Source organism: Podarcis filfolensis (genome assembly GCF_964270895.1).
Source record: "Podarcis filfolensis genome assembly, chromosome: 12".
In the NCBI taxonomy this organism is placed as follows: Eukaryota; Metazoa; Chordata; class Lepidosauria; order Squamata; family Lacertidae; genus Podarcis; species Podarcis filfolensis.
Window position 1 is genome coordinate 39,616,772 of NC_139614.1, and position 25,745 is coordinate 39,642,516.

General features: G+C 46.9%; 1 protein-coding gene and 1 long non-coding RNA gene across 7 annotated transcripts in view; one reads left to right on the top strand and one right to left on the bottom strand.

The window, feature by feature from the left end:
- The window catches only part of LOC310746217 (uncharacterized protein), a gene marked incomplete at its 3' end in the record, with an annotated part of 139,276 nt that overhangs the window by 7,875 nt on the left and 105,656 nt on the right, over window positions 1-25,745 (bottom strand). For 5 of the 6 annotated variants that reach the window (XM_083580067.1, XM_083580064.1, XM_083580063.1 and 2 more), the window contains 2 exons: window positions 9,245-9,346; window positions 6,946-7,170 (listed from right to left, as the gene is read on the bottom strand). In XM_083580067.1, coding sequence (XP_083436193.1) covers window positions 6,946-7,170; window positions 9,245-9,346 — 327 coding nt within the window. Of the gene's footprint in view, window positions 1-6,887; window positions 7,171-9,244; window positions 9,347-25,745 lie in introns of those variants that run through there. The other variant, XM_083580062.1, reaches the window with a different exon arrangement.
- Window positions 7,166-11,470, top strand: LOC310746316. Its single transcript, XR_014540620.1, has 4 exons — window positions 7,166-8,164; window positions 9,105-9,302; window positions 9,458-10,190; window positions 10,447-11,470. It is a non-coding gene; the product is annotated as an uncharacterized lncRNA (long non-coding RNA).

Here is a 25,745-nt window from a genome sequence, read left to right on the forward strand (position 1 = left end):
ACACATTGCAATTGTCTAAAATGTTCTACAAAATGGGTACACTTTTCACACATGTAAAGAGCATGGCTCTGCAATTTCAGGTTTGTCTGTGGCAGAGAATGTTTTGTGACTCATTGAAAACCAATAAACTAAAAGTGATCACATATGTGCATAGGGCATGTAGTATATATACCCCAGAGAAGAAAAACTATTGGATTTTTTAGTTTAGTTTTACAAAAGGCCACACAGGAATTGGAGGGGGGGGTGTCACAGTAAAATCTAGTCAAATGACCGCAGGATCCCATCAGTGTTTGTGTGTGTGGATACACAGTGGGGCATCCAATCATGTGAGGCTCCCACCTCCACCTGCAGTTAGAAGTCCAGATTAGTGCAGTTCAAAAAGTTACTCCTGTTCTTCCCCTGCACACACACCCCACACCATTATTTATCAATGAATGAGAAAAGAAACTGCATTTGAAAATGGTCAAAGGTAGATCATTTTCTTGTGAAATTCCCATCGTGGGTTGCAGGGTTTTTGTCATGATTACTTTCAAGGTGTCCGTGTAGCATTTATGAGGGTCCCTTTCATTCTACAAACCATCTCTCTGCACTCTGCAGCCCTCCTGGGTGCCTGTGCTTCCATTAAAGGTCAGGGAAAGACATTCTGCAGCATCTCCTCCTCTGAGGCTGCTTTTCAGATCAGGAAATGTGGGCAGCCAGGGAGGCTGCAGAGAGGAAAGGAAAAGGTGCCATCCTTTGCAGTTCTGCAAGGTAAGCTATCAAAAGTCTAAACAAATTCTAAAGTGTTCTGAAAATGAGGCAGAAAAATAGAAGTCTCTTTTGCAGAGGAAGAAAAGGACAGAACTGTGGTATAGACTCACCATCTCATCTGGTTTTTCTTAGAGCTGGTTTAGCAACACCCGTCAACCAACCTAAGAGCTGGCTAGGGCAATGTTGGTGTTGCCACAATCATTTCAATACTTCACACTTTGGGTGAGGAACTTCTGTTCCTCCAGGTGATGTTGCACTTCCAGTTCCCATCAGCCCTGGTTAACATGGCCAAGGGTCAGGAATAATGGGCACTGAAATCCAAAAACACATGGGGTGGGCACAGATTCCACTTCCCAGCATTACACAGAATGAAATAATAGACTGAAGTGGGTGAACTCAAGAGCTGTGCACCACTTCAGGCTGTGTATGAGGAGGGGAGGGGTGTTGTATTCTTGCCTATTCCCCCACATTAAAAGCTGGCTTGCAGCAAACCAGAATATTGGAGAGAGGTCCTTGCTAAATTGCCTTTTGCTATATCCCATTCCCACCTGCTATTCTGGCCCTTTCACACTCTCATCTATTAAGTGATGTGCTTATGTCTGTTCAACTCTCTTTGGAAATGTCAAAACTATTTTTCAGCACCACTCAGTTTCCAGGAACACTGATCTAAATTACACCCATATTCCTGGCTTGTCAGAGCCTTATCTAAGCTGCTGCATGAGCGACGTGCTATTGTCTCTTCTGTCAAACCTTGCAGGCTGACATTGCCAGCTCTCCTGTTACTTTGCCTGGTGCCATGGTGCAGACAGAGCAATGCCCTCTGAGCTAAGGGAAGGCACTCTGGGCCGGGCGCCAGGAAACCATGGGCTGTTAAATCTGTCTGTTTTCCCTAAGGGTATAATTTAGCTGCTCCTTTCCTGCCAAAACCTGGCCATAAAATGGTAAAAGTACTCGACGTGTCACCCCCAACCTGCCAACGGAGCTGGGAATTGGATCCAAAACATTTTTCTTTCTCTCATTCCCTCTTAAAATGCAGCCGGGTGGAATTGGGATGCGGATATCAGTGCTGCGACTGGTTTCTTTTGGGTCTCTTTAATGAGCCCTTGCTCTTTTGGGTGTACTTCTCCAGGCTGAGACCACCTGAGAGAAAAGTCACAGGATCTGATTCCCTCATTATTATCAATTGCATTATGATCTCAAAAAGCTCAGGGGAGTACGGAGGGGGTTTATCCCATAATGTCCTCAAAACAGGCCCGCGATATCAGGAGTGAACATGCGGTAGACCAGTGGTACCAAAATGTATGGGAAACTGCCATACTAGAAAAGTTAACCAACAAATTAGCATGGAGCCCCACTCACATCCTGAAGCGAACATAACACGCGACTGCTCGTCTGTGCATGCGCGGGTCGCGTTTCACCGCTTCCGCGCATGCGCGTGACGTCATTTTGAGCGCGAGCAAAAAAACCCGGAAGTAACACGCCCCATTGTTTTGGGTTGCGCTCTGGGTCACTGTGGAGCGCAAGCCAAAAATATTCATCCTGAAGCTACTTCAACCCAAGGTATGACTGTATGGGCTAATCTGACCCAACAACCAACCCACCCCCTCAAATACACATGCAAAGAAGCCATACTTCTGCAACCAGCATAAACAAAGGACCAATCCACACGATGCTGATACAAACCCTACACTAACACTATGCAACAGAATGAAACAACAACACCTCCCCATCTCTCTCCCCACTGCACTTTTATCCACTTATTTGTCTGTTTTGTAACAGAAGAACATTTTTAATTGAAACTAATTAAAATAAACAGACCCACGAGACAGAATCACTGGATTTTAGAGTTGGAAGGGTCTTTGGCAGTCATCTGTCCCAACCTTCAGTGCTGGAATCCACAGCACTGCTGATAGGTGGGCATTCAGGCTCTGTGAAGGCAAGACAGCCTGCCCCAGTGTCAAATGGCCCTTTTTACCATTGGGACATTTCTCCTAATGGAATCAAAACTACGTAGATATGGAGAATCTAGTCTCCATTATTATAGCGACCGTTACGGCATCCTCCTACTATGACATCATGACTGTTAAGAGGCAAAAGTCTGGCTTTGGGTGGTCAATTTACTGGGCCTCAATAAAAAGTATCAATAGTATGCTGGAATGGGAGACCCTCCAGTCTAAGTGATGGAACTTGGAAAAGTGGGTTGAACCCTGACAGACAGTAAAAAGCTGCCATTTAATGTAACATACATTTTCAAACTCCTGGCACGTTTCAGCAGGACAAAGCAAATGCCTAAGTACTGATGATATGAGGCCGCCTAAATTTTTCTGTTGCCTAAATGTTGAGCCTACTGTTGAATTCCTACCTCGAAAATGTGCTGTTTTGTCAAAATACCTTTTGCTGTGATTAGATCGGGCTATGGAATTTAATCAGCGCTAATTTCCACAGTGGGAAATATTTCTGGTTGATTACTGCGATATCGCAAGCGGCGAGGAAAGCCATTGTGCCTCACGGTTTTTATAGCCCATCCTAGGCAGGGGTGACTTACAGTGAAGAAATGCATTGGCACTCCAATGCCATAAATTAGATGTTGTTTTTATAATAATGTAGCTGGAGCTGGCAACATTTTATCATAAGTGCTTCAATTCCTGTGGAAAATCATTGTGCGCTGTACACTTGATGATGAATTGAGCATCATGTTGGGAGAGCCGGGCCGGGGCAGGAGAAGAGAAGAGAAGAAATTAATCCGGCTGATTTTATTTACCGGGTGCTTGTGTGATATTTCACCTCCTAACTCAGATGTCTTTTGTCAGGCCTGCCCTCTGCAATTCATTCAAGAAATGAGGTTTCGCTCCAGTAATATCTGGACTAAATCTCCCTTTTCTGCGTTACTCTTTTCCTGGCCCAGTCTAGATCCTGGCTGCTAAACTGGGCATTGAAGGGCCAGCTTAAAACACCTGCTGGAAAACCCTTCACTGCTTTTGAGTATCTAAGAAGGCTGCTGCTTGGGTCCCAAGTGCATCATAGGATACCAAATGTGAGGAAAGGTCATCAGAAGAGCTAAGAAGGAAGAGGAAACCAAGCCCTATGAGGAGCAGTTGAAGGAGCTGGGCATGTTTAGCCTGGAAAAGAGGAGACTGAGGGGAGATATGATAGCCATCTTCAAATATCTAGAAGGCTGTCCCATGGAAGACGGAACAAGCTCGTTTCCTCCAGAGATTGGGACCTGAACCAATGGCTTCAAGTTATAAGAAAGGAGTCCAGAAGAACATTCTGACAGTGAGAGCCGTTTGACAGTGGAATGGACTCCCTTGGGAGGTTGTGGACTCTCATTCCTTGGGGGATTTTAAGCAGAGGTTGGGTGGCCATGTGTCATGGATGCTTTAAACCTGCATCCATTGCAGGGGGACCCTTGTGGTCCCTTCCAACTCTACAATTCTATGATTTTTGGAGGGTTAGTTTATGATCCTTGTGGTGCAGGGCTGAGAGATCAGGAACCTGCCAGATGTTGCTGGACAACAGCTCCGATCACCACCCCTGACCATTGGCCATACTGGCTGCTGGGACTCATGGGGGTTGGAGTCCAGCTGTGTTTAGAGACCCACAGGCCCCCATCCCTCTTGTGATGTGATAAGGACCGCCATGGCACCAGGTGCACCCACTTTGCTTAGTCAGGTGTTCAATCAGAAACCCATTCTGGAATAAAAAGAATCTGACGGTGGTGGTGATCTCTTTACAATGGAGAGTATGGATACCAGGAATCCAGTTAAGCACCTGTGGGTCAGTGGAGCACTGCTACGTGGTCGCAATCACACATTAACAAATTCAGTGACGCACTTCCTCTCCCAGTGAAATCTGGAACCCAGATGCAGCTGGCTACGAATGTTTCTGTCTGGCCTCAGAATGTGAACAATCTCACTCACTCTCCCCCAAATGGGTGAAGCACACAGGTGCTTGACCCTTCTGCTCCTGCCCAGTACAGACAACTTCATCAATGGGAAGCCTGCACTCTGGTTTCTCGCCTTCTCCTTTTTTATGTTGAGATGATGAATTGCTATAATCTTTTTTCTTCCCCTTTACGTCCTTGTCCTCCTCCTTTCCTCACAGTGTTGTCTTCTCAGACTGTGAGCCTGATATAATTACTGCACAGTATGTCTGAGGCTCTTTGTAAACCATAAACGTTACATTTATGATAATGATTACACGGCAGGGAGGGGAAACCTGCTGGAATCCAACGCCCATCAGCCCCAGGGACACACCCAATGGTCATGGATGATAGGAGTTTTAGTCCAACAACATCTGATGGGTCCCCATCGTTATCTTAGGGAAAAGGTTGGGGGAAGAGGGGAAATGGAAGGCAGACTCCCCATGTCCTCACACTAGGGCTGCCTTCACCAACCTGGTGCCCTCCAGATGTTGCTGGACTACAATTCCCATCATCCTTGATTTTTGGCCATGCTGGCTGTGGCTGATGAGAGTTGGAGTCTAGCAATATCAGGAGGGCACCTGCAGCCTAGTTCAATATTGTCTACGTATCAGTGGCTATATTGTCAGTGGCTCCTTGGGATCAGGGTCATTTTATTTTTATTTGTTTCATAATATTTACATGCCACTTAATTGCAAAAAAACAAAAAACCTCAAAGCAGCTTTCCAAAAGATGATACAATAAAATGAAGGGGGAAACTACTTGCCCTACCTGAGGATAGTAGGGATTGAATTTGGGGGTTCCTGCATGCCATGTTTGTACACATTGGCCATGTGGCTGGGGTTGATGGGAACTGTAATCTGAAGGGCACCATGTTGGAGAAGACTCCCTTAGCGGCTTGCTTCATGTTGATGCAATGCCACATTTGGCTTAGTAATATTCTGGCCTTTCTGATTTGGGGGACAATGAAGGCATTCAAAGAAACAACTTTAACCTTCTCCTTCTTCCATGTTCGGGCCAAAGGGGGTTGATACACTTTCGCAATGTGCAGAGAGTTGTTTTATACCAGAGGTTTTCCAGCAAAGAAGGTGGTACCAGAGTGGTGTAGTGGTCCGAGTGTCAAACTAGGACCTGGGAAACCAGGGTTCAAATCCCAACTCGGCCATGAAGCTGGCTGGGTGACCTTGGGCCAGTCGCTGCCTCTCAGCCTGACCTACCTCACAGGGTTGTTGTGGGGTTTAAATGAAGAATGGAGGAACCACGTTCACCACTTTCAGTTCCTTGGAGAACTGTGGGGTAAGAATGCAACTGAATGAATAAATGGCCAGTTCAGATTGCTCACGCAGAAAGTTCTCCTGACTTGGCCTTTGTATTTGCCTCCTGCGTTCCAAAGGTCCATCCTTTGAACCCAGAGATTGTCCCTCTGGAGGCCCAGGGGAGGAAGGTGAATTCTGCCAGAGAATGGCAATGCCGAACAACTTGCACTCACAGCATTTTGATGAGGTATAGCCCTAAAGACACAATTCAGGGCAAAAGGGTTTACTTGAGGATGGGAACGCAAAAAAACAGGACTGTTGTCCCTGGTAAATAAGAACCACAAAGTATATGCAGCAGCCTCTTCCCAACTGCATATTTTACTATTATCAGGGGTCAGCAAACTTTCTCAGCAGAGGGCCGGTCCACTGTCCCTCAGACCTTGGGGGGGGGGGATAATGAACGAATTCCTATGCCCCACAAACAACCCAGAGATGCATTTTAAATAAAAAGCACACATTCTACTCATGTAGAAACACCAGGCAGGCCCCACAAATAACCCAGAGATGCATTTTAAATAAAAGCACACATTCTACTCATGTTAAAACACGCTGATTCCCAGACCATCCGTGGGCCAGATTTAGAAGGCGATTGGGCCGGATTCGGCCCCCAGGCCTTAATTTGCCTACCCATGTGCTATTTCCAGCAATGCACTTAAAGTAAATATTCTGCTTTTAGGGTTAGCTCTTATCTTTACTGTATCTGACTAACTCTGCTGCATGCCACTTAGAAGCTAAAGCGTTAATTGGTATATAAACTGTGGGAAAGAAATGTATCAAGAAATATATTTCTAATGACTAAGTTTTTTCCATCACTTTTCTTTGCCTAAGCACGTTCTGTCCCCCTCTCTCTCACACACACACATATGAGGAACTGTATGCGATATAAATATAAAGAGTACCTGCAGAAGAGGCCTCAGGCCACGCGCGTTGTTTTCCCGGTTCTCGCCTGGGGAAGAGTCACCAGCTGGCCGGCCGCTGGCGGAAATGAGCTGCGTGGCTGAGCGTCCGAGCGATGTCCAGCAGAGGGCGCCTCAGGCCAATTAAGGGCCCGGCCTCGACCTTCTGGGCCGGATCTGCGACTGCCAGCCCGGCCCCTTTTGGAAGCAGAGCCCGGGCTCGCTGGTGAGACGCCAGCGAGGAGGAAGCGGCGGCTGATCTCACGCAACCCCTCGCGTTTCCTCCCTAGGAATAAAATGCGCAAGCGGTGCGCGTGGCGGGAGTCAAACTCGCAGCGCATTGAGCAACATGAAAGAGATCTCGTTGAGCCAGGAAGGAAGCCACGTGGAGCACGCCGAGGCTGAGGACGCAGGCCGGATTCAGCCCGCGTGCTCGCTTGTGGGCATCGCTCAGGGAGCTGCCGGCGCCGGCGCTTGTGACCCACTTGGCACCGCGGCTCATCGCCTACGAGCCAGCGTCTCCAAGGGGCAGCGAGGGGCTCCGCGCCTCGGGCTGTTTTTGCACGACTGCAGTGCTTGGGGCACGCGATCGGGACCGCACCTGGTCGAGACACTAGAACAAACCCACCACAACTGGCACGGCGACCCACAAGCCCTCCCAGCTGTTCCCTGCTAGACTTTTCAAGAACTAAAGCAGAACTGCGAAAGCGGACCCTGGTGGCCAGATAATGAATGGCTGCTTTCTAACACAGCCGGCGCTCGAGCCATTTTGCAAGGTGTGAGAGCCCTGCTGGGGCCTGCAGGGGCTGACCCTGATTGCTGCAAGATCCTTCATAGAATCAGAGAGTCGGAAGGGATCCTGAGGATCAGCTAGTACAACCCCTACTAATACGCGTGTCACAGCTAAAGAATCCCTGGAAGATACAGGGCACCGTGTGGTGGAGAGAAGTGTCAACAGTGGAAGTCCCTAAGGGTCCAGGAGACAAATGCCGCCTCTCATGTTTCTGTTAAGTCCTTGGCATTCTCCCCAGGCTATACCCCTCACCACCCCTGCTTTGCGGAATTTTTGTATGGCTTTGATGTGGTCTTCTGCGAACGCCTCTTGCCTGCCTGACAGAGAGGGTTGTCTGAACAAAACTCGCCCACAGTACAAAAGTAAAAATTACATTCATTGCTCCACACACTTTTGCCCCTGGGTACAAATTAGGGGAGAGCATGCCCCGAAATGCAGCACACACAACAATGCATTGTATCGGAGGGAGAAACTTGTAAAAAAATTGGTGAGTGACAGAAAAAATGTCATACAAACATGTGCCTATTAAGAGAAATGGGATTTCCATGGGATCTTTTGATCACAAACTCATGCGGAAATATGGGAAGCTCAAATGAAGCTTGGGAAACTGAAAGGAACCACAACTGACAGATTCTCTCCTCTCCGGGCAGCAATAATAATAATAATAATTTTGTAATATTTTCATTAGTTGTACTCCGCCCATCTGACGGGGTTAGTTTCATCTATGCTGCAAGTGGGAGGTGGGCGGGGAAGGAGCCTTCCTCTCATAGCTCTCAAGATCTGCAGCTCAAGACCCCCTTCTCCACCTCCCAATTTCTTCTCTTGCAATTGGGTGTGAAGGTTGGCTGGCAAAACTGTTGTGCAAATTTCTGTAAACTAGCCCTGAACTGAAACTCTGCATTATGAGAGGCCTTTTTCCAGCACTCAATTGATTCCACGTCCACCTCTGTGTGTTGTTAAAGGGAATTTGGGAACCAGCAACAGAAAGCGAAGCAGGGCTCATTAACTTCAGGAGGCCATAAGGATGCTGGCAGCTTTGACACTGACTTCATCCTCCTAACAGAGTGGGCTGCAGGCCTCACTGGGGCAGTCCCCCCCCCCCACACACACCATTTGTTTCCAAGTCCTGCTTATAGCAACCTTCCAAGCACTGTGAGAAGGCGGCATGGTTCATAGATAGCATGCAAGCAGATATGCTTGCCCTTGGTGCATTTTTAGCTATTGCCCCTGTCAAAGAGCCCTAAGAGCAGGGTTTTTCATGTGTGGCTTAAAAACCCAGATCCGAAGCTTTAGAGCGCTGTAGTCTGGGGAAATCGCGTCCCGCGGTGCCCGTGAAACCTGAGCGCTGGGGAGAGAAGGGAGTCTATTACTCGGGATATTGATGTGCATCAATAATTCAGTGCCCCAATCCTTTCTCCGAATGCCAGGCACAGCCAGCTGACGTCAACCCAAACGGCGTCCGCACCTGGCTTCGCGTCTGACAAGCATCTCAACGTTCAGGAGCATGGCTTTGCATTCCGAGTCCTGCCTTCGCGGTGCCCAGTGAGATGGGCTGCTGAGAGCTTACCTGCTCACCAAGGTGAATCCCTTGGGCACGGAGCTCACGCTGGGACTGTGGGCAGAAGGTAGGTCTGGGTCTCCTGGATGCAACGGGAACCCCGGAAAGGAGCTAGGAAACAGAGTAAAAAGCAGTGGGGAAGGTGGAAGAGATATTTATTAAGAATTTAAGAGGAGCCTGCTGCATCAGGCCCATCTAGTGTGACATTCTGTTCTTTTACAGAGGCCAACCAGATGTCTGTGTTGAAGCCCAAAAGCAGGAGCACTCTCCCCTCCCAGCAGTATGGATTCCCGTGCTTTAGAATATAGCAGCAGCCTCCCAACACTACTGTTAAAATGCCCGCAAAAATAGCAGCATCTTAACCTGGCACCTGCATTCAGGACTCTCCAGCTGTGGAACTTCATCCCTCTAGAAATCAAATCAAAACAGATCTGATCTCCAGTATTTCCTGGAAGTGATGAGCCCTTGTTATCTCCAGGCAAGCATTCTGTGGCTACGGATGAACAGAAGCTTCTTATACTGGCTGATTATAAAACAATCAGTGTGTGTGGTGTTGTTGTTTTTAAAAAATAAACTAAAATCCCACCTTGTCCATAGATGGGCCACCTGGGAGCAAACTAGTCACGAATATTCCAAAAGGCTGTTATTGGCTGTGTTTGTCATAATTGGTTACAGCGTTTATACTATTTTTGTTAGTTGTTTCAGGTCACTTTTGTGAGGAAAGCAAATAAGAAGGCGGTGGCTGCAATACTATGTACGCTTTGCTGGGGGTAAATCTCATTTAACTAAATGGGACTCGCTTCCGCCTAGATATGCATAGGCTTGCATTGTTAGCAGTTATTTATATAGTGCTTTAGATTGTTCAGAGCACTTCCCTTGTACAATCTCAGTCCTTACAACAACCCTGTGAGGTGGGTCACTTTCTTGTCCCCATAGTGCAGATGGTGAGTGTTATGTACTGAAGTTCTCACCCTGGGCCAGCAGGGGGATACTGTAGATAGTTATGCAAATGAAGGATCGAAAGTGACGTTCAGTGATTGGATAGTTTTAGAAAGCTGTTACAGTAACGTGGTACTGGAGCTCTATATAAGCAGGCTGACTGAGCCCTTCAGTTCAGTTCTGTTCTGGCCTCTGAATAAACAAGAGCTGTTTGAAGAATCGCTGTGTCGTCTGATATGTTCACCCAGAACTTAACACTGAGAGAGAGAGAGACTGGCTTCAGGGCAAGCCCACCCCATGAGTTCATTGCTGTCGTTGAAATTCGAACTGGGACTCTCCTGCCTTTCTCACAATTAGTGTTTGCCCTCATGAATGTATAATTCAAGGCTGGAAGGCAGGTCACTATTTGGGAATGGATGGGAATTGGCAAAGCAAGGCTTTGCTTGCTGGCAAGCCAGAAGCAGTAACGCATATACCTTACACTAGATTAGAGGAGCTCATGCATAGAATCACAGAATTGTAGCGTAGTGTCATCTAGTTCAACCCCCTGCAATGCAGGGGTCTTTTTGCCCAACCTAGGGCTCAAACCCACAACCTTGAGATTAAGAGTCTTGTGCTCTACCGAATGAGCTATCCCAGGGCTGATTGGCCATGCAAAGTCATCTGCAGGAAAAGTGCTGTTGCCCGATGCTATACTACTTGAGTAAGGGGAGCCACAGATAAGTTTGCTCATACTTGAGAGCCCATAGCCAACGCCACTGGGTAGGAATTTCCTTTTCTCCTCATGTCACAGCATTACACAATTGGACAGGAACTGGGTGGAGGGAGCAGGTATTTCCCTTCTCCGAGGCCTGGGGTGCCAGTCTCAACAGCCTAGGAAAGAATTCCTACAGAAGGGATACCTAGGGTGTGGCATGCAGCAAAAGGTAATTTCCTGCCATTCATCTCCCTTGTGTTCCTTATTCTTGGACAGCAGTTTTAAAGCACACAGATTTGACCCCAGCAGCAGAACACAGGCTTTGCATACAGACTGCATGCATTTCTTAGGTTCGTCTGGAAGAGACTCCTCTCTGAGCTGTTGCCAGCCAGTGTCAACAGTACTAGGCCAGATAAACTGGGTATTTTGCCAAGGCAATTTGTTGTGTATACCTCTGGTTGCCATGTGAAACCTTGGTTTTTTCCAGAAAGCTTTTGTGACTGGTCAAAGCTGCTTTGAGTGCACGGTTTTATTTTGGCCCAGCTGGGTATTTGCTATTTTATCTTCTTGCTTCTGCTGCTACTATTTTGGGTGGTTGTGGTTTGTTATCCAGCAACATTTGGAGGGCCGCAGGTTCCTCATCTTGGATATATGGGGAAGGATTGTAGCTCAGTGCTAGGGTATCTGTTTTGCATGTAGAAGATGCAACCCTAGTATCTCCAGGCCTGAAACCCTGGAGAACCACTAACAGGCAGGCAGCATAGACCAGGTGCAGGGAACCTTTAGCTCTCCAGATGTTGAACTACAACTCCCATCAGCCTCAGCAAGGATGGCCAATGGCCAGGGATTATGGGAGTTATAGTTCAGCTTCTGGTTGGCCATAGGTTCCCTATACCTGGGACCAGTGTTTTAACATGGTGGTATTATTATTATTATTATTATTATTATTATTATTATTGGCAGCTTCCAGCAGAATATACAAAGACACATCAGAACATCACAGATTAAAAGCTTCCCAATACAGAGTTGCCTCCAGATGCGTACGGAAGGTTGTATAATTATTTAAACATCTTCCAAAGACCCCAGCAATGTTTTCAGGGTAGCTCAGTGGAAGAACACTTACTTAAAATGCAGAAGATCCCACACTCAATCTCTGGTGGAGAGCCACTGGCGGTCAAGGCCAGATTAGGGATGGGAAGTGTGTGTGGCCCTCCAGGTGTGGCTGGACTCCAACTCCCATCAGCCCTGCTCAGCAGGGCCAAAAGTCAGGGATGATGGGACTTGTAGTCCAACAACATCTGGAGGGCACCAGGTTGGGCAAGGCTATCCTGTGCGAGGGCATGGAGAGACCTGCTGTTCCCTTTTCCTTCCCAAAAATAATAACAACTATGTTGCTTATTATTTACAAAGAGCCTCAAACATACTGCCCAGTATTGAAAGGAAACACCTGTCTCTGAGCAAGGTGAGTGAAGGATCTGACCTTATCTAGGGCAGCTTCTAAATCCTGGCTTCCTATATTGTTGTTTTTCCTGTTGGGATTCTTTTTACAGCTGCACAATAGTCAGAAATTCGTCCATGGGCAGGTTTCCTGTTAAATCTCAGTCTGTCCCCACATTGGTGAAAGACAAGAGACCGCTACACCGAGGAATCTTCAAGCTGTAGGTGAGGTAGCCATTCCTGGGGAGGTACAAACCTCTTCCACCCAACCCCTTGGTGAGCAGCGGTGTACAAAAGAGAAAAGGAATCCAGTTGCAAGCATTATGCCCAGTCTGTTGCCCGCAGAATGGGGAACCGGAGATTCCAGAGTGGGGGAAGTGGCTTCATGTGGGGAAGGGCCCCACGGCACAGTGAGGTACCCACAGAAGGTCCCAGGTTCAGTCTTCAGGTGGGGCTGCCTGAAATCCTGGAGAGCTGCTGCCAGTCAGTGTAGACAATACTGTACTAGATGGACCACTGGTCTGATTGAGTATAAGGCTGTTTCTTATGTTCCCAATATTTTAAAACGGGGGCCCCTGATATGGCATAAAATGCCTCGAGGGCTCTGTCCTAGCACACTTACTTGGAAATGATGGACTGGAGTCAATAAGATGTCCTTCCAAGAAAACGGATTTAGGCTTTCAGATTATGACTCAGAAGGGAAGCAAGGGATCCCTTAAGAGGTGCTTAGGAGAAGGCTGGAGGGAAGCAGAGAGAGAGAGAGAAGGAAAGAAAACAGCCAGCATCCTGCATCTAGGTGGTTCACGTCGATGAGTCCATGTCAGCTGCCTTGCTCTGAAATGCAAGCCGTGGTCACGCCCTGCACATGAATCAACAGTGGTGCTCATCTGGAATGCATCTGCTCCAGAGCTCTGGCTCACAGCTGTCATGGAGGGGGTGGCTGCTCCTTCTTTCCTGTCGAGTCTTCAGATGTTGTGGGACAGGTCTCCATCCATCCATATCGGACGCTGAGCAGAACCACCGCCACCATATTCTTGCCACATTCCCCAACGTCCTCCTCCCTTTCCTGAGTCACCCACATAGGCTTTGGCTTCCACAACTGGAGAGCATCCTCGCCCACAGAAGGACTGGGACAGGGAATTTCCTAAAGGGCAAGGCAGATTTCCCAGAGTCTGTGTGGTGTGGTGGTTGGAGTGTTGCACTAAGACCTGAGAGACCTGGTGTGGCGATCACACAGGGTCCCCGGACGTTTAACGGTCTATTGATCCCTGTGCCACCACTGTGCTCGCTTCCCCGCTGCCACCAACCCGTTACTCTCGGGTAAAACACTGAGTCCAGACAGTTGTTAAAAGTGAACCAAAAAAACCAAGTTTATTTTACAAACATTAACAAGTTTATGGTTTCTCAGATAATATTCCTGTCAGTATCTTAACTTCAGTTTCTTTACCAGTCTATACCTTCCTAATACCTTCTGTCTGATTATCTCAACTGTTTGACTGACTTCTCTTAACAAATTCTCTCACTCTCTCACATCAGACTAGCCCAACCCACACACTTTTCTTATCTAACTCCAGACTGTCTTCTCAACAACTCTAACTCCTAACTCTCCTCTCAAAAAAACCCCTCTGTGCTTAAACCTTATACACAATTAACTTTGCCCCTTGAGTTCCCATTGGTTAGTCATTTTACAATTTGTTAACCCTTTCCTTATGAACCCAGTATGATGTCACACCCCTAGGAGGGCAAACGCCACACCAGGGTTCAAAACCCCAGTCAGCCATGAGGCTAACCAGGTGACCTTGGGCTGGTCGCTCAACTCTCAGCCTAAACTCCCACACTGGGTTGTTGTGAGGATAAAATGGGGAGGAGGAGAATTACCGTATTTTTTGCTCTATAAGACTCACTTTTCCCTCCTAAAAAGTAAGGGGAAATGTGTGTGCGTCTTATGGAGCGAATGCAGGCTGCGCAGCTATCCCAGAAGCCAGAACAGCAAGAGGGATTGCTGCTTTCACTGCGCAGCGATCCCTCTTGCTGTTCTGGCTTCTGAGATTCAGAATATTTTTTTTCTTGTTTTCCTCCTCCAAAAACTAGGTGCGTCTTGTGGTCTGGTGCATCTTATAGAGCGAAAAATACGGTATGTATGCCACCTTGAGGTCCTTGGAGAAAAGGTGGGATAGAAATGCAATAAATAAAATTTTGTCCTTAATAAATCTCCCTGAAAGCTCTGTCTGTCCCCTTGGCAGCATGTGCTGTAGCTGGGACAATGGCAGTTCAAATCTCCACCCCACCACTCAGCGTAAGGTAGGACCATTTAACACATCCTTCAGTAAAAAGCATGAGCTCAGGCTCTTCTCTGTGTGCTCCCAGCATCACAGGGAAATGGAATGTTTTTTGACTGAGGGTTTGTTTATTTTATGTAAAATATTTCTGAGCTGCCCTTCATCAAAAGATTCTAAAGCCATGTTGATTAACAGATTGTAAGTAGTTGCTGGAGGCAATGTTTGCCAAACAAGCAGAATGGAATAGATGTGAACCGTATACAGTACATATGTGGACAGCGCAAAAGGCAGCCAGGTCCGGCCTGCTGAAACCTTAACCTTTGTCTCTAGCAGACCTGACGTTACAAAAAAGTTGGCTGTACTTTTGGTCAAGAGAAGAATTAAAGTGAAAAATACAGAACAGTTTGCGTCATACCTTCCCCACAGATGTTACTAGACAAAATCCTCTCAAACAAGGGACTGTATGACAACCACTACTTCTTATGCTTATATAAGAATGTATCAGAGACGAGACATGCATTTAATCGCTTGTGATATGCATGTCCGGGGGGCGGGGGGGGAGAGATAGAGAGAAAAGATCATTCTACCACTCCCCATAGACTTGGACTGAGAATCCAGAAATTAAAAAAAAAAAAAACCATGTTTCCCAGCTTGTACCTGATCTGCATGCTTTGCTTCCAATGCTTAGGTTGCTGCAGATGTACTTGAGCATGACAATCAAACCATGATTTCAAAGCATCTTTTTGCTGTCTTGAAGCCAAACTTAGGTTTTGACCTGAATAGTAGCTCACAGCATTGATTGATTGATATTGCATTTCTATACCCCTTTCCTCCAAGGAGCTCAAGGCTGCGTACACAAACATCTCCCCCTTCTCCATTTTATCTTCACGACAACCTTGCGAGGTAGGTTAGGCTGAGAGATAGTGACTAGCCCAAGGACTCACGGTGAGAACTTTAACCCGGGTCTCCCAGGTCCTAGCCTGACACTCTAACCACCACACCACACTCGGTCCCACACCATGCATTTTGCTACGGACCATCTTTCTTTGCAAATGTCAAAGGCAGGTATTTAGGGGTGGGTGAGCATCCTGTTGCTTGCCCCAAATGGGGCTGAGTCATTGCCTGGGGAAGGTCTGCTAGGAAGGTCCTAGCTCAGTGGTAGAGCATCCGCTTTGCGTTCAGGAGGCTCCAGGTTCAATTCCCGGCATCTCCACCCTGGGCTTGGACTGTCCCCTCCTTGGAAGCTTGAAGAGTTGCTGCCCATCAGTGTAGACAGTGCTGTGCTAGATGTACCAGTGGTCTGATTCAGTACAGGGCAGCTTCCTTTGTCCCTACGTACCGTCTGCCTCCTCCCCATCTCTCAAGGCAAGTGACTGAGGCCCTCGTGCAAGGAGGGGGCAGCGGTAGCAGCACCTTTGAGTCCTTTCCTTTGAGCATCACCATTCTATGATGCTAATAAGATGCTTTCTTTTTTGCCAGTTCCAAACACAAGTTTGCCAGTCCCTTGAGACAGGGATCCGCAGAATAAACTCTGGAGCCAGAGTGGAGTCTTTAATAAAGGTTCAGTGTGACTCACACTGATGAGTCTTGTTCTTAATTGCCCGGGTAAACTGCACAAACAATTCGCTTTGAAGGAACGGCCTCTCAGATCTCCTGTTGAATTTGTGGAAGACCCAGGAAAGGATGGAACGCAACCTCGTAAGCTTTGTAAAAACTGAACAAAACAAACAAACAAAATCTGGACAGCAATGTTGGATTCCGCCCCCACCCCACCCCATAAGTGGCTCCCTGGATTTTTGGACGCTGCTTTCAGGTTTGTTTCCAGAAGCTTAATTCTCATACCACTCTGTGGCCACCTCTCTCTTTCTCTGCTGGCAGAGGCAAGCTTGCTGGCTGAGATCCAGGATTCACATCCCTGAGCCAGCTTTTGACCCAAATTGTTGAAGTCAAATTTGAGAGGAGAGAGAACAGCGATCTCTAATCGGAGATACTGGTTGGGGAGAGGGGAGGATTGTTACCATGAAAAAGGAAGGAAGACCCTTAGGTACCCTTGCTGAGAATCTCATAACGCCAGCAACAATAAGGGTTGGTGCTGTTTGAGTGGAGCAGCCTTCCTCAACGTGGTGCCCTCAAGAGCAAGCGCTTGGCTGGGCCAGGTAGGAGCTGCAGCAGCAACCCCATGGAGGGCATAACCCTTTCTTCCGTCATTGCAAAAATTTTTCGCAACAAGAGCAGCGGTGTAATGCACAAAAGACCATTCTGGTTTTGGATTGCTCTCAAGGTATGCCCATAAGGAAATCTGCACAAATGAAAAAGCAGGCCCCCTGTGAGCCCAACTGCCCTTTATTAGGTCATGTCCAGAAATATGGGGTGGGCGCTTCTCTTGTTTTCCTTGGTAAGGATGGGGAGTTTATCGTGCATTCTTTTTTTACTCCTCCTGGCTTTGGCTTTGGTTTTGGAAAGAAAATATTTGGAGCAGAAGTAATTATTGTTCTCACCTCCAGCAGAGTGGCTAGAGGTTCTTGGCCAGTGGTGGGGAATCTCCCCATAGCTCAGAGGGAGAGCATCTGCTTTACATGCACAAAAGTCCCTTGTTCAATCCCAGATAGGGCTGGGAAAGTGTCTTGCCTGAAACCCTGGACAGCAGCTGAACTAAGAGGGGCCAACGGTATAAGCCAGCTTTCTGTGGCCCCTTGTGGCCCTCCAGGCCCCTCTCTCTGGCCCTCAGAACTCTCCCCAGGACACACCACTCACTGGTCCCCCTCACCCCCTGAGTGTTTTGCGTGTCCTTGAACCCCAATAATGCTTCTTGCCTGTCTGGATGGAGGACAGTAGCATGTGTCGAAAACCAGGCTATGGTACAAATTTACATACGTTGCTCCACCAACTTTTCCTGTTAGCCCCTCCCACTACTGGCATGTGGCCCTCCAGAGGCTTGCCCAGAAGGTCATGTGGCCCTTGGGTGAAAAAGTGACCACTCCCAATCTTGATGCAGAAGAGGCTGAGAAGGAAGCCACCCTCCCAAAGGATGGATGGCACCCGCCTAGTACCACGATTGGCACTCCTTTGTGCCAATCCGAGGCCCTTATGCCAGATCACCTGACAAGTTGCAGCTCTGCTGCAGTAACACAGAGCTGGGCCATGAGCCAGAGAAAGCATCAGCAAATGCTCCTCTATCATCCCGTTTTGCCTTGTGGTGACTTGTTAGCTTTAATGGGCTTGAGGCTTTTTCTGGATTCGCGGAATCAAGGCCTTGTGCTGACACTTCAAACTCTCATTCCTTCCCCGGGATTCCTGTTAATTTCTTTCTTCCCTGTTCCTTATGGTTCCCGGTTCGGGAGGAAGGCCACCATCGTGCCCCTCTCCCTTAGTATTTAAGCCATCGCTCAGGTTACCTCACTGGGCTCAGTCCATAGGCACTCACTATGCATGGCTAATAGATGGGAATGCCAGTTTGCACAATGACCCAAGATTAAGTAAGAAAACGCAAGTAAGAAAACTTAACATGCCTGATGAAATTTAAAAAAAAAATGTCTTGTGGAAGTTCAACAGGAAGTGGGCCTGGCTGACAGAATAAGAATTAAATAGAGGGTCAGGCCATCTAACCCAGTGTTTCCTGCTCAGACTGGCAGCAGCTGTCCAAGGTCTCTCAGGTCAAGAAAGGGCTCTTCCATCAGCCACTTCCTGTTTCTTTGTAACTGGAGATGCAAGTAACTGAACCCAGAACTGTCCACGAGGAAAGACTGTGCTCTGCAAACCACAACCCCCTCAGCAATAATATGTGAAGAAGAGGGATTTGCTGCCAAACTGGTAAAACACATCGAAAGTTCCTGTGAGGAACACAGAGGGGAGGAGACCCAACCCCCACAGAGGTCTCTTTTTTTGCCTAATTAAAGGAAGGGTTTCTCACGGGACGAGGCACAATCCTTTGCACCCTTTCCCAGGACTTCTTCTTTCACTGTAAAGAACAATCCCGCTCGGCTGTGAACTTCAAGGAGCGAAAAGGAATTAAATAGCGCCTCTGTTTGTGTCGGCCTTCACCTTGGCTGCTCTCTTGCAAGCGGGGCCTGTTTCCTTTCCCAAGGCACAACCGGCAAATGAGGTGGAGGGGGGGTGAAATATCTCTTCCTGCTTCCTGGGTATTGTGGTTCACCATCACGTCAAAGAAAATTTTAAACCACTCTCCCCTCCATTGCTCTCTGTAGCCTCAGGGGGAGCGTTCATCACCCAAGTCCAGCGACTGGGCTTTGTACCTGGAGCTGGAGTATGCCTTGATTGGAACAGCTATTGGTTTTGTTTTGTTTTATCAGCTGCCTGGTTTTCAGTTTGAAAGCAAGCTTCCAAAGCAGGTGGCAGGATGATTTAAAAGATAAAGCATACAAAAGGATGTATAATAAATTAAACAGAATGCACAACAACAATAAATAATAGTAAGGGCTCAGTAATAATAATAATAATACAAACAGCAAGATGAAAACAGAGGCAAGATACGAATTGCAGAACCAGGGTGAAATACCATATTTTTCACCCTATAGGACACACTTTTCCCCCTCCAAAAATGAAGGGGAAATGTGTGTGCGTCCTATGGGGTGAATGCAGGCTTTCACTGAAGCCTGGAGAGCGAGAGGGGTCGGTGCGCACCGACCCCTTTCGCTCTCCAGGCTTCGCGTAGTTCTCCGCAAGGCGCGGGAGCCCGGTGCTGGGCTCCCGCGGCTTGCGGAGAGTTACCTGCATGCTGAAGCCTGGGCGCGCTGAGGCTTCGAGCTTCGCGCAGCTCTCCGCAAGCTGTGGGAGCCCGGCGCCAGGCTCCCACGGCTTGCGGAGAGTTGCCTGTTCTGGGGGCTGGGGTCGGGGGAAGCTCGGGCCTCCCCGGCCCCAGCCCCGCGCCTGGGGGGGAAATACTTTTTTTCCCTTTATTTCCCACCCCCCCAAAAAAACTAGGTGCGCCTTATGGGACGGTGCGTCCTATAGGGCGAAAAATACGGTACCATAGGAATAAAATCATTTGGCATTAAATCATCAGGGCATTCTCTTGGCAAGAAAACTGACTAAAATGCCTGGATGAATAAAAACGAAGACGTCAGCTTGATCTGGCACCTGGAACTTAAAAGTGAGACTCCATTGTCATAAGTCAGGTGCCACCACTAAGAAGGCCCTTTCCCCCGTTACTCGCCACTGAAGACAGGGCACCACTGAGGCAACGAAGATACTAGTTCTGAGGCAGGTTCATGCGGAAGAAGGTAGTCTTTCAAGTTCCAGAGACTCAAGCCTTCTGTCTTCTCACAGCGAGAATATCTGTCCAGAAAGGTTTGCCCATTTGTGTGAGTGGAGGGGGCTGTGGGGGCTGCATTTGCACTAGTGGTACAGGAGCATGTTAAGCAGTATATAAAAGCTTGAAATAAATAAAATAAATATAAACATGCACCGACTACAGTGGTACCTCAGGTTACATACGCTTCAGGTTACAGACACTTCAGGTTACAGACTCCGCTTCAGGATGAGAACAGAAATCGTGCTCCGGCGGCGGCAGGAGGCCCCATTAGCTAAAGTGGTGCTCCAGGTTAAGAACGGTTTCAGGTTAATTAAGTACTTAACCTGAGGTACCACTGTACTTAATTTCCAAATTGTATTAATCGTGTGAAGAAATATGATAAATATGAACAAATATGGGGGAATTCTGATCATAAATAACACTGAGTTTTGCTATTTAAATGTAATTGGGTTTGTTTGTCTTTTAAGAAAGTTTTGAATCTGGATTTTACAGCTCCTCTTCAATGCCAGCCGCAGAGTTCCACACTCCTAAGCTATCTCCCCTTGGCTCTCTTTATTAGCTGCTGGAATTGATTTGGTTTGGTTTTTCCGGGAAACTACGGCGAGATGCTGCAGTGTTTTGCAACCACTGCCTGGCATGGCCCAGCAGGCCGCTGCCAGCAGGGCCACCTGCGCTGGTTTCAGTGACGTCAAATGAGTCCCAGAAATGCTGACATCTGCTCCTGAGGTTTGCCGCTAAAGTGCTTTTCTTTAGATATGCAAGTCAAGGGACTTTACCTGGAGCGCTGCTTGGAAAAAATGTTTGAAGTTTCTATAGAAGGCATTTAGGAAAAACTTACCCAACGAAAAATCTGGGCTTTGCTCCTCGGCCAAGTCTTACGCACGCTTGGCGTCCTCCTCCTCCTCCTCGCCTCGTTTCAAAGTTATCTTGTTTCTCCAACAGAGGGACTCCCCATGGCCATCAATCTGAATGAGGTTGACACACCTCCCCATAGGCCTATATTTCAGCTGTTCATAAATTGGCAAGTTTTATTGTCCATTTTGATTGCTCTGCAGCCAGGGGGTGGGGTGGGGGAAATGTCAAAACTTTTTCGCCTTGTTCAACTGGAGAAACACGTAGCTGCCGGGTAACGTAATGAGTTCTGTTAAGGGAACTTCAGAGTTTTTTCTCTCTCATACATAGAAATCAGTGCCTATATTGACTTCTCTGCCTAGGAAAGCCAACATGCTCAGAGGCTACAAGTACCCCAACAAATGCTTCAGTCCCGACTCCCTGGGACAAAAGTGTCAGTGAGAGATAAGTCTAGTCTCCGAAGGGAGGTGCATAAGTTGTGTGTGACTTTTGTAGATTCACTGTTCGCTTGCCTATTTCAAAATGGTATACCTGCGTTTCTTTGTGACTAAACCAAATTAAACATATTAGTAATTGGAGATCACAAACACACACAGGATATAGCAGCGGAGCAGAAGTTAAAATAGCTATGCAAATGTACAACAATGCCCTCAAAACTGCCTAAGCCAATCTCAAAAGCTTTCTGGAAAAGCCACATCTTCACACTGCTGCTGGAGGGATACAAAGGAAAACGACTTATATGTCAGACCATAGATCCACCTCACCCAATATTGTCAACCCTGACTGGTAGCAGCTCTCCTGAGTATCAGGCAGCACTTCTACCAGGAGACGTCAGGGATTGAACTTGAGACTTTTTGCATGCTTTCACACAGAATCATAGAATTGTAGAGTTGGAAGGGACCACAAGGGTCATCTAGTCCAACCCCTTGCAATGCAAGAAACTTTGCCCAATGTAGAGCTTGAACCCACAACCTTGAGAGTAAGAGTCTCATGCTCTACCAACTGAGCCATCTCAGATGTGCATCAGCACTGGCAACTGATCTGTGGTTGGGGTGTGAGAATCATGGAACATTTTCTTTCCTTTCTAGATTTATAGGCCACCTTTATATTGAAGCACTCATGACACTTTGCAGTTTAAAGTATTGACACACTGTCCAAGATGCAGGACAGGAAAGGTTGTGGGAACTGGAGGGTTGTGGGGGAAGAAGAAAAAGAGGGAAAATAAGAAAAATCAGGTGCCAACTTTTTCTTACCATTCCAATGGCCTGATGACACAATGAGGTTGCACAATATGGGTGCAATGAATGATCACTGCAGCAAATCCACTTTTTAAGAAAAGTCTCCTTTTTTTTGCAGTTACTGAAGTGACAAGAAAATGCATCGAAAAGTTTGGGAGGGATGAGTAAAAACATATACACACCTTGGAAGCAAATCACAATGAATGCTCAACAAACAAGTGTTTTGGAAGACCCCTTAAGGAAATAATAAATGGAAGTGTCAACAAAATGCAGAGTAAAACTTTCCTTTCCTGTGTGAGTTAAAATCACAATCTTGCTTGTTCATTTATGTGCAACTCAGGCTCAGGGGTTGACACAATTCGCTTTATATTTGTTTGCCCCACATCCCACTTTTTAATCTGTGACAACAGCTTACCACACACCTATTTTTACAGCACATTATGAAAGCCAAGAGGTATAAACAAATCTTTTCAAACAATATTCCTTTCATTTATGACATCGAAAACAGACCTGCAAGATAGCCTAATTCCCTCACCCTAAAACCCCATTACATTTTAATTTATCTATCAATCCATCAGATTTTACCCATCAGATTTATGTCATAAAAATCACAATGAAATTGTTATCTAATGGCTCCTAATAAATGTCAAAAAATAACTTGTGGATGGTCATTTGGAATATATTGGAAGTCATTAAACATCAATTAAACTATGTTTTGCTAATACTTTATTACAGTCTTTTTAACTGAACTGCGAGGAGGGGGAAAGATTTGCTGGCTGCTTTATTTAAGTCAAGACATCGTAAAAGTTCTTACTGCTTTCACTATCAAATGTATTGATTCTGCTCAAATTTTTCTCCTAGGAGAATTGCTGACAGCTGTTCCTTACAAACAATCCTGACGGCAGAGAACTGCAGGAGGGTGTTCTGTGGCTCCACCTCACTTAAGCATAGGGAAAGCTGCTAAGGGGCTCTTCCCTTAAAAAATTAGGACCAATAAAATTGACACCTGGGTCTCAGCCACCACTCACTTGGTACTTGGAATGGCCCTTCAGAAAGCAGGTGGGAGGGTTGTGTGGCTGAATGCTTATAGGTGTGTGAGGCTGTGTTAAACAATGGTTTTTAAAAGATGGGGCACCGACTTCCGGGTTGGCGCCATCGCCGAATGGCGGACTCCCTCCGAGCTCCGGAGGGAGCCGGCTCGGCAGGGGCTGGGTTTTACCGCACCGGCGATGCGGGGACCCTTAGAAACCACGGCCACGGGGGCCGTGGACTTGGAGACTCGGCTAGCACCGCTAGCGCCCTCCCGACTCGTGAAGGAGCCTTTTTAAAGGCTACGGATCGGGTGCCGGGGAGAAGCGTGGTGCTTTGAGTCCTCTGCCATCCCTGCCGAGCGAAGCCGCATGCCATCCGGCGGAGAGCGCTGACTTCTTCCATTGAGAATTTGGACTTTTAACAACAACCCGTGAGTAAATTGGAAATCGGGTTTAAAAGAAGAAAAATTTTTTGGATTTGAGACGAGCGGGGGGGGATCTAAAAAGGAAGTCAGTCCCCCTCCCTATTGTAGACATTTTAAAACAAGGATTGGGAAGCCAAGGCCCAAAAAGAACGGTATCTTTGCTAAAATCAAGAATTCCATGATGGGAAAGTACAAGAATTGTGCTGGAGGAAGAATTGAAGGAGAAGGAAAATACACCCCCCTCCCTGGGAACCGGGGCGATTGAGGAGTGAGCCTGGTGAAAAGAGCCGGTGATTTTGACAGCTGTCAAAGTAGCTGTCAAAGTCGGAATTTTAAAGAGGATTTTATTACAAGGACCTTGCTGGTCAAATTTGTTACAACTTGATATAATTTGTTAAGACTTGAATACAAAATGGCGAAAATACGGAGAACAATCGGATTTTTGGAAACAAAGTTACAACAACCCCCCTAGAGGAGCTTCGGGACATTACAAAGATGGGCGTAAGCCGGGAAAAATACAACACTTCGGAATTTCACAGAACTGGTTATCTCCTGGGAAAGCTGCAAAACTGAAACTGAATCTCGTCTACAGGGTGTTTAGACTAAAAGGAGACAATAGAATACTTTACTGAAGAAGGAAGGGACTGAACGCAAGTTTTTGTTCCTGAATAACAACAACCCATGTAGAGTTACTAAACTTCTGAATAAGAAAGTTTTAGCAGCGGAACAAGAGGAAGCTGGACTATAACCTTGAAAGAACAATGGGGGGAATTTTATAATTTGACATTTTTAAAGATTTAGGAATTAATTTTTAAAAAGTAATCCTAAAAATGGGAAATAATTCTGCAAGGAGTTGGGGGAAAAATGGGATTGATGGACTTAAGACTTCCAGGCTGGAAACATAGATTGGAGGATAAGGGAAATTAAACCGGGGAAGGGGAGGGAGAATTAGAATCCAAAGGCTTGCAACTATTTTCTGAATTGGTTTTCTTTTTTCTAATATATTTCTTATTTTTTTATACTTTTATTCTGTGTGCTTTTACTTTAATGGGAAAAAAGGGGGACATTGTGGAAAGAAAAGGGGGCGGGCTATGGGGAGAGATCTTTTGCTTTTTTTTATCAAGGGTGTTGCATAAGGTTTGTATAAATTTAAATTTGAACAATGGGGTATATAAATTGTGCTTTAAATCAGAAACAGAACTTGTGGAAACAACAATATGAAAGGGGAATACGGTAGGGGTGGGGGAAGGGGGGAGTCCCAGAAAGTGGATGTTTGAAAATAAGGTTCTGAATGTATCTTCATAATTTCTTTTCTTCCCTTTCTGTATTTTGGAAACTTTAATAAATATTATTTAAAAAAAAATAAAAGATGGGGCACCGCACCCTTGGACTACTCCAGAAAATGTCCACCCACCCAAACTTTCAGCCCCTGAACTTCAGGGAGGCCCACCCACCCACCTCAGGAATATGCGAAAGACAATTCTCAATACAGAGCGACAATACTCAATTCTCAATACTCAATACAGAGCGACAAGACACCATAGACCAAACTGCCCTATAAGAAGTCAGACAGAGACATGGTAGGCAAGGGAGCACTGAAGGACCTTGAAAAGGCGGGGGGGGGGGGATCACACCCAAACCTGCAGCTAAGAGGCCCATTGCAAAAACTAATGGAGTGGGCCTTGCCCTCCCTGTGTTTGAGCAATGCTAGCTTCCTGTCCGTGCTTTGTTGCTGCAGTTCCACACCCTGTTCCACACCCATTCTGAAGTGGTTCCGTTTAGGAAAGACAATCTTGCATCCTTTTTCTGAGCTCAAAGGGGCAGCAGATCCAAAAGCCCTGGGGCTTAGCCCCCCCCCCCCGACATCCCCTTACAAGACCCCTGGTAGTACCAAAGAATCATAGAATGCAAGAGTTGGAAGGGTCACTGGAGTTCACCTAGTCTCACCCCTTGCTCAGAGCAGAGATCTACAACAGGGGTCAGCAAACTTTTTCAGCAGGGGGCCAGTCCACTGTCCCTCAGAACTTGTTGTGGGCTGGATTATATTTTGGAGGGGGGGGAAGAATGAATTCCTATGCCCCACAAATAACCCAGAGATGCATTTTAAATAAAAGGGCACATTCTACTCGTGTAAAAACACGCTGATTCCCGGACCGTCCATGGGCCGGATTTTGAAGGCGATTGGGCCGGATCCGGCCCCCGGGCCTTAGTTTACCTACCCCTACAGCTACAGCATCCCAGACAGCTGCTGTCCTACTCCTGCTTAAATGCCTTCAGCCCACTGTCTGTTCTACTAGCAAAGAGCTCTAAATCAAGAATAACTGTCAAGTTGTAGGTTAG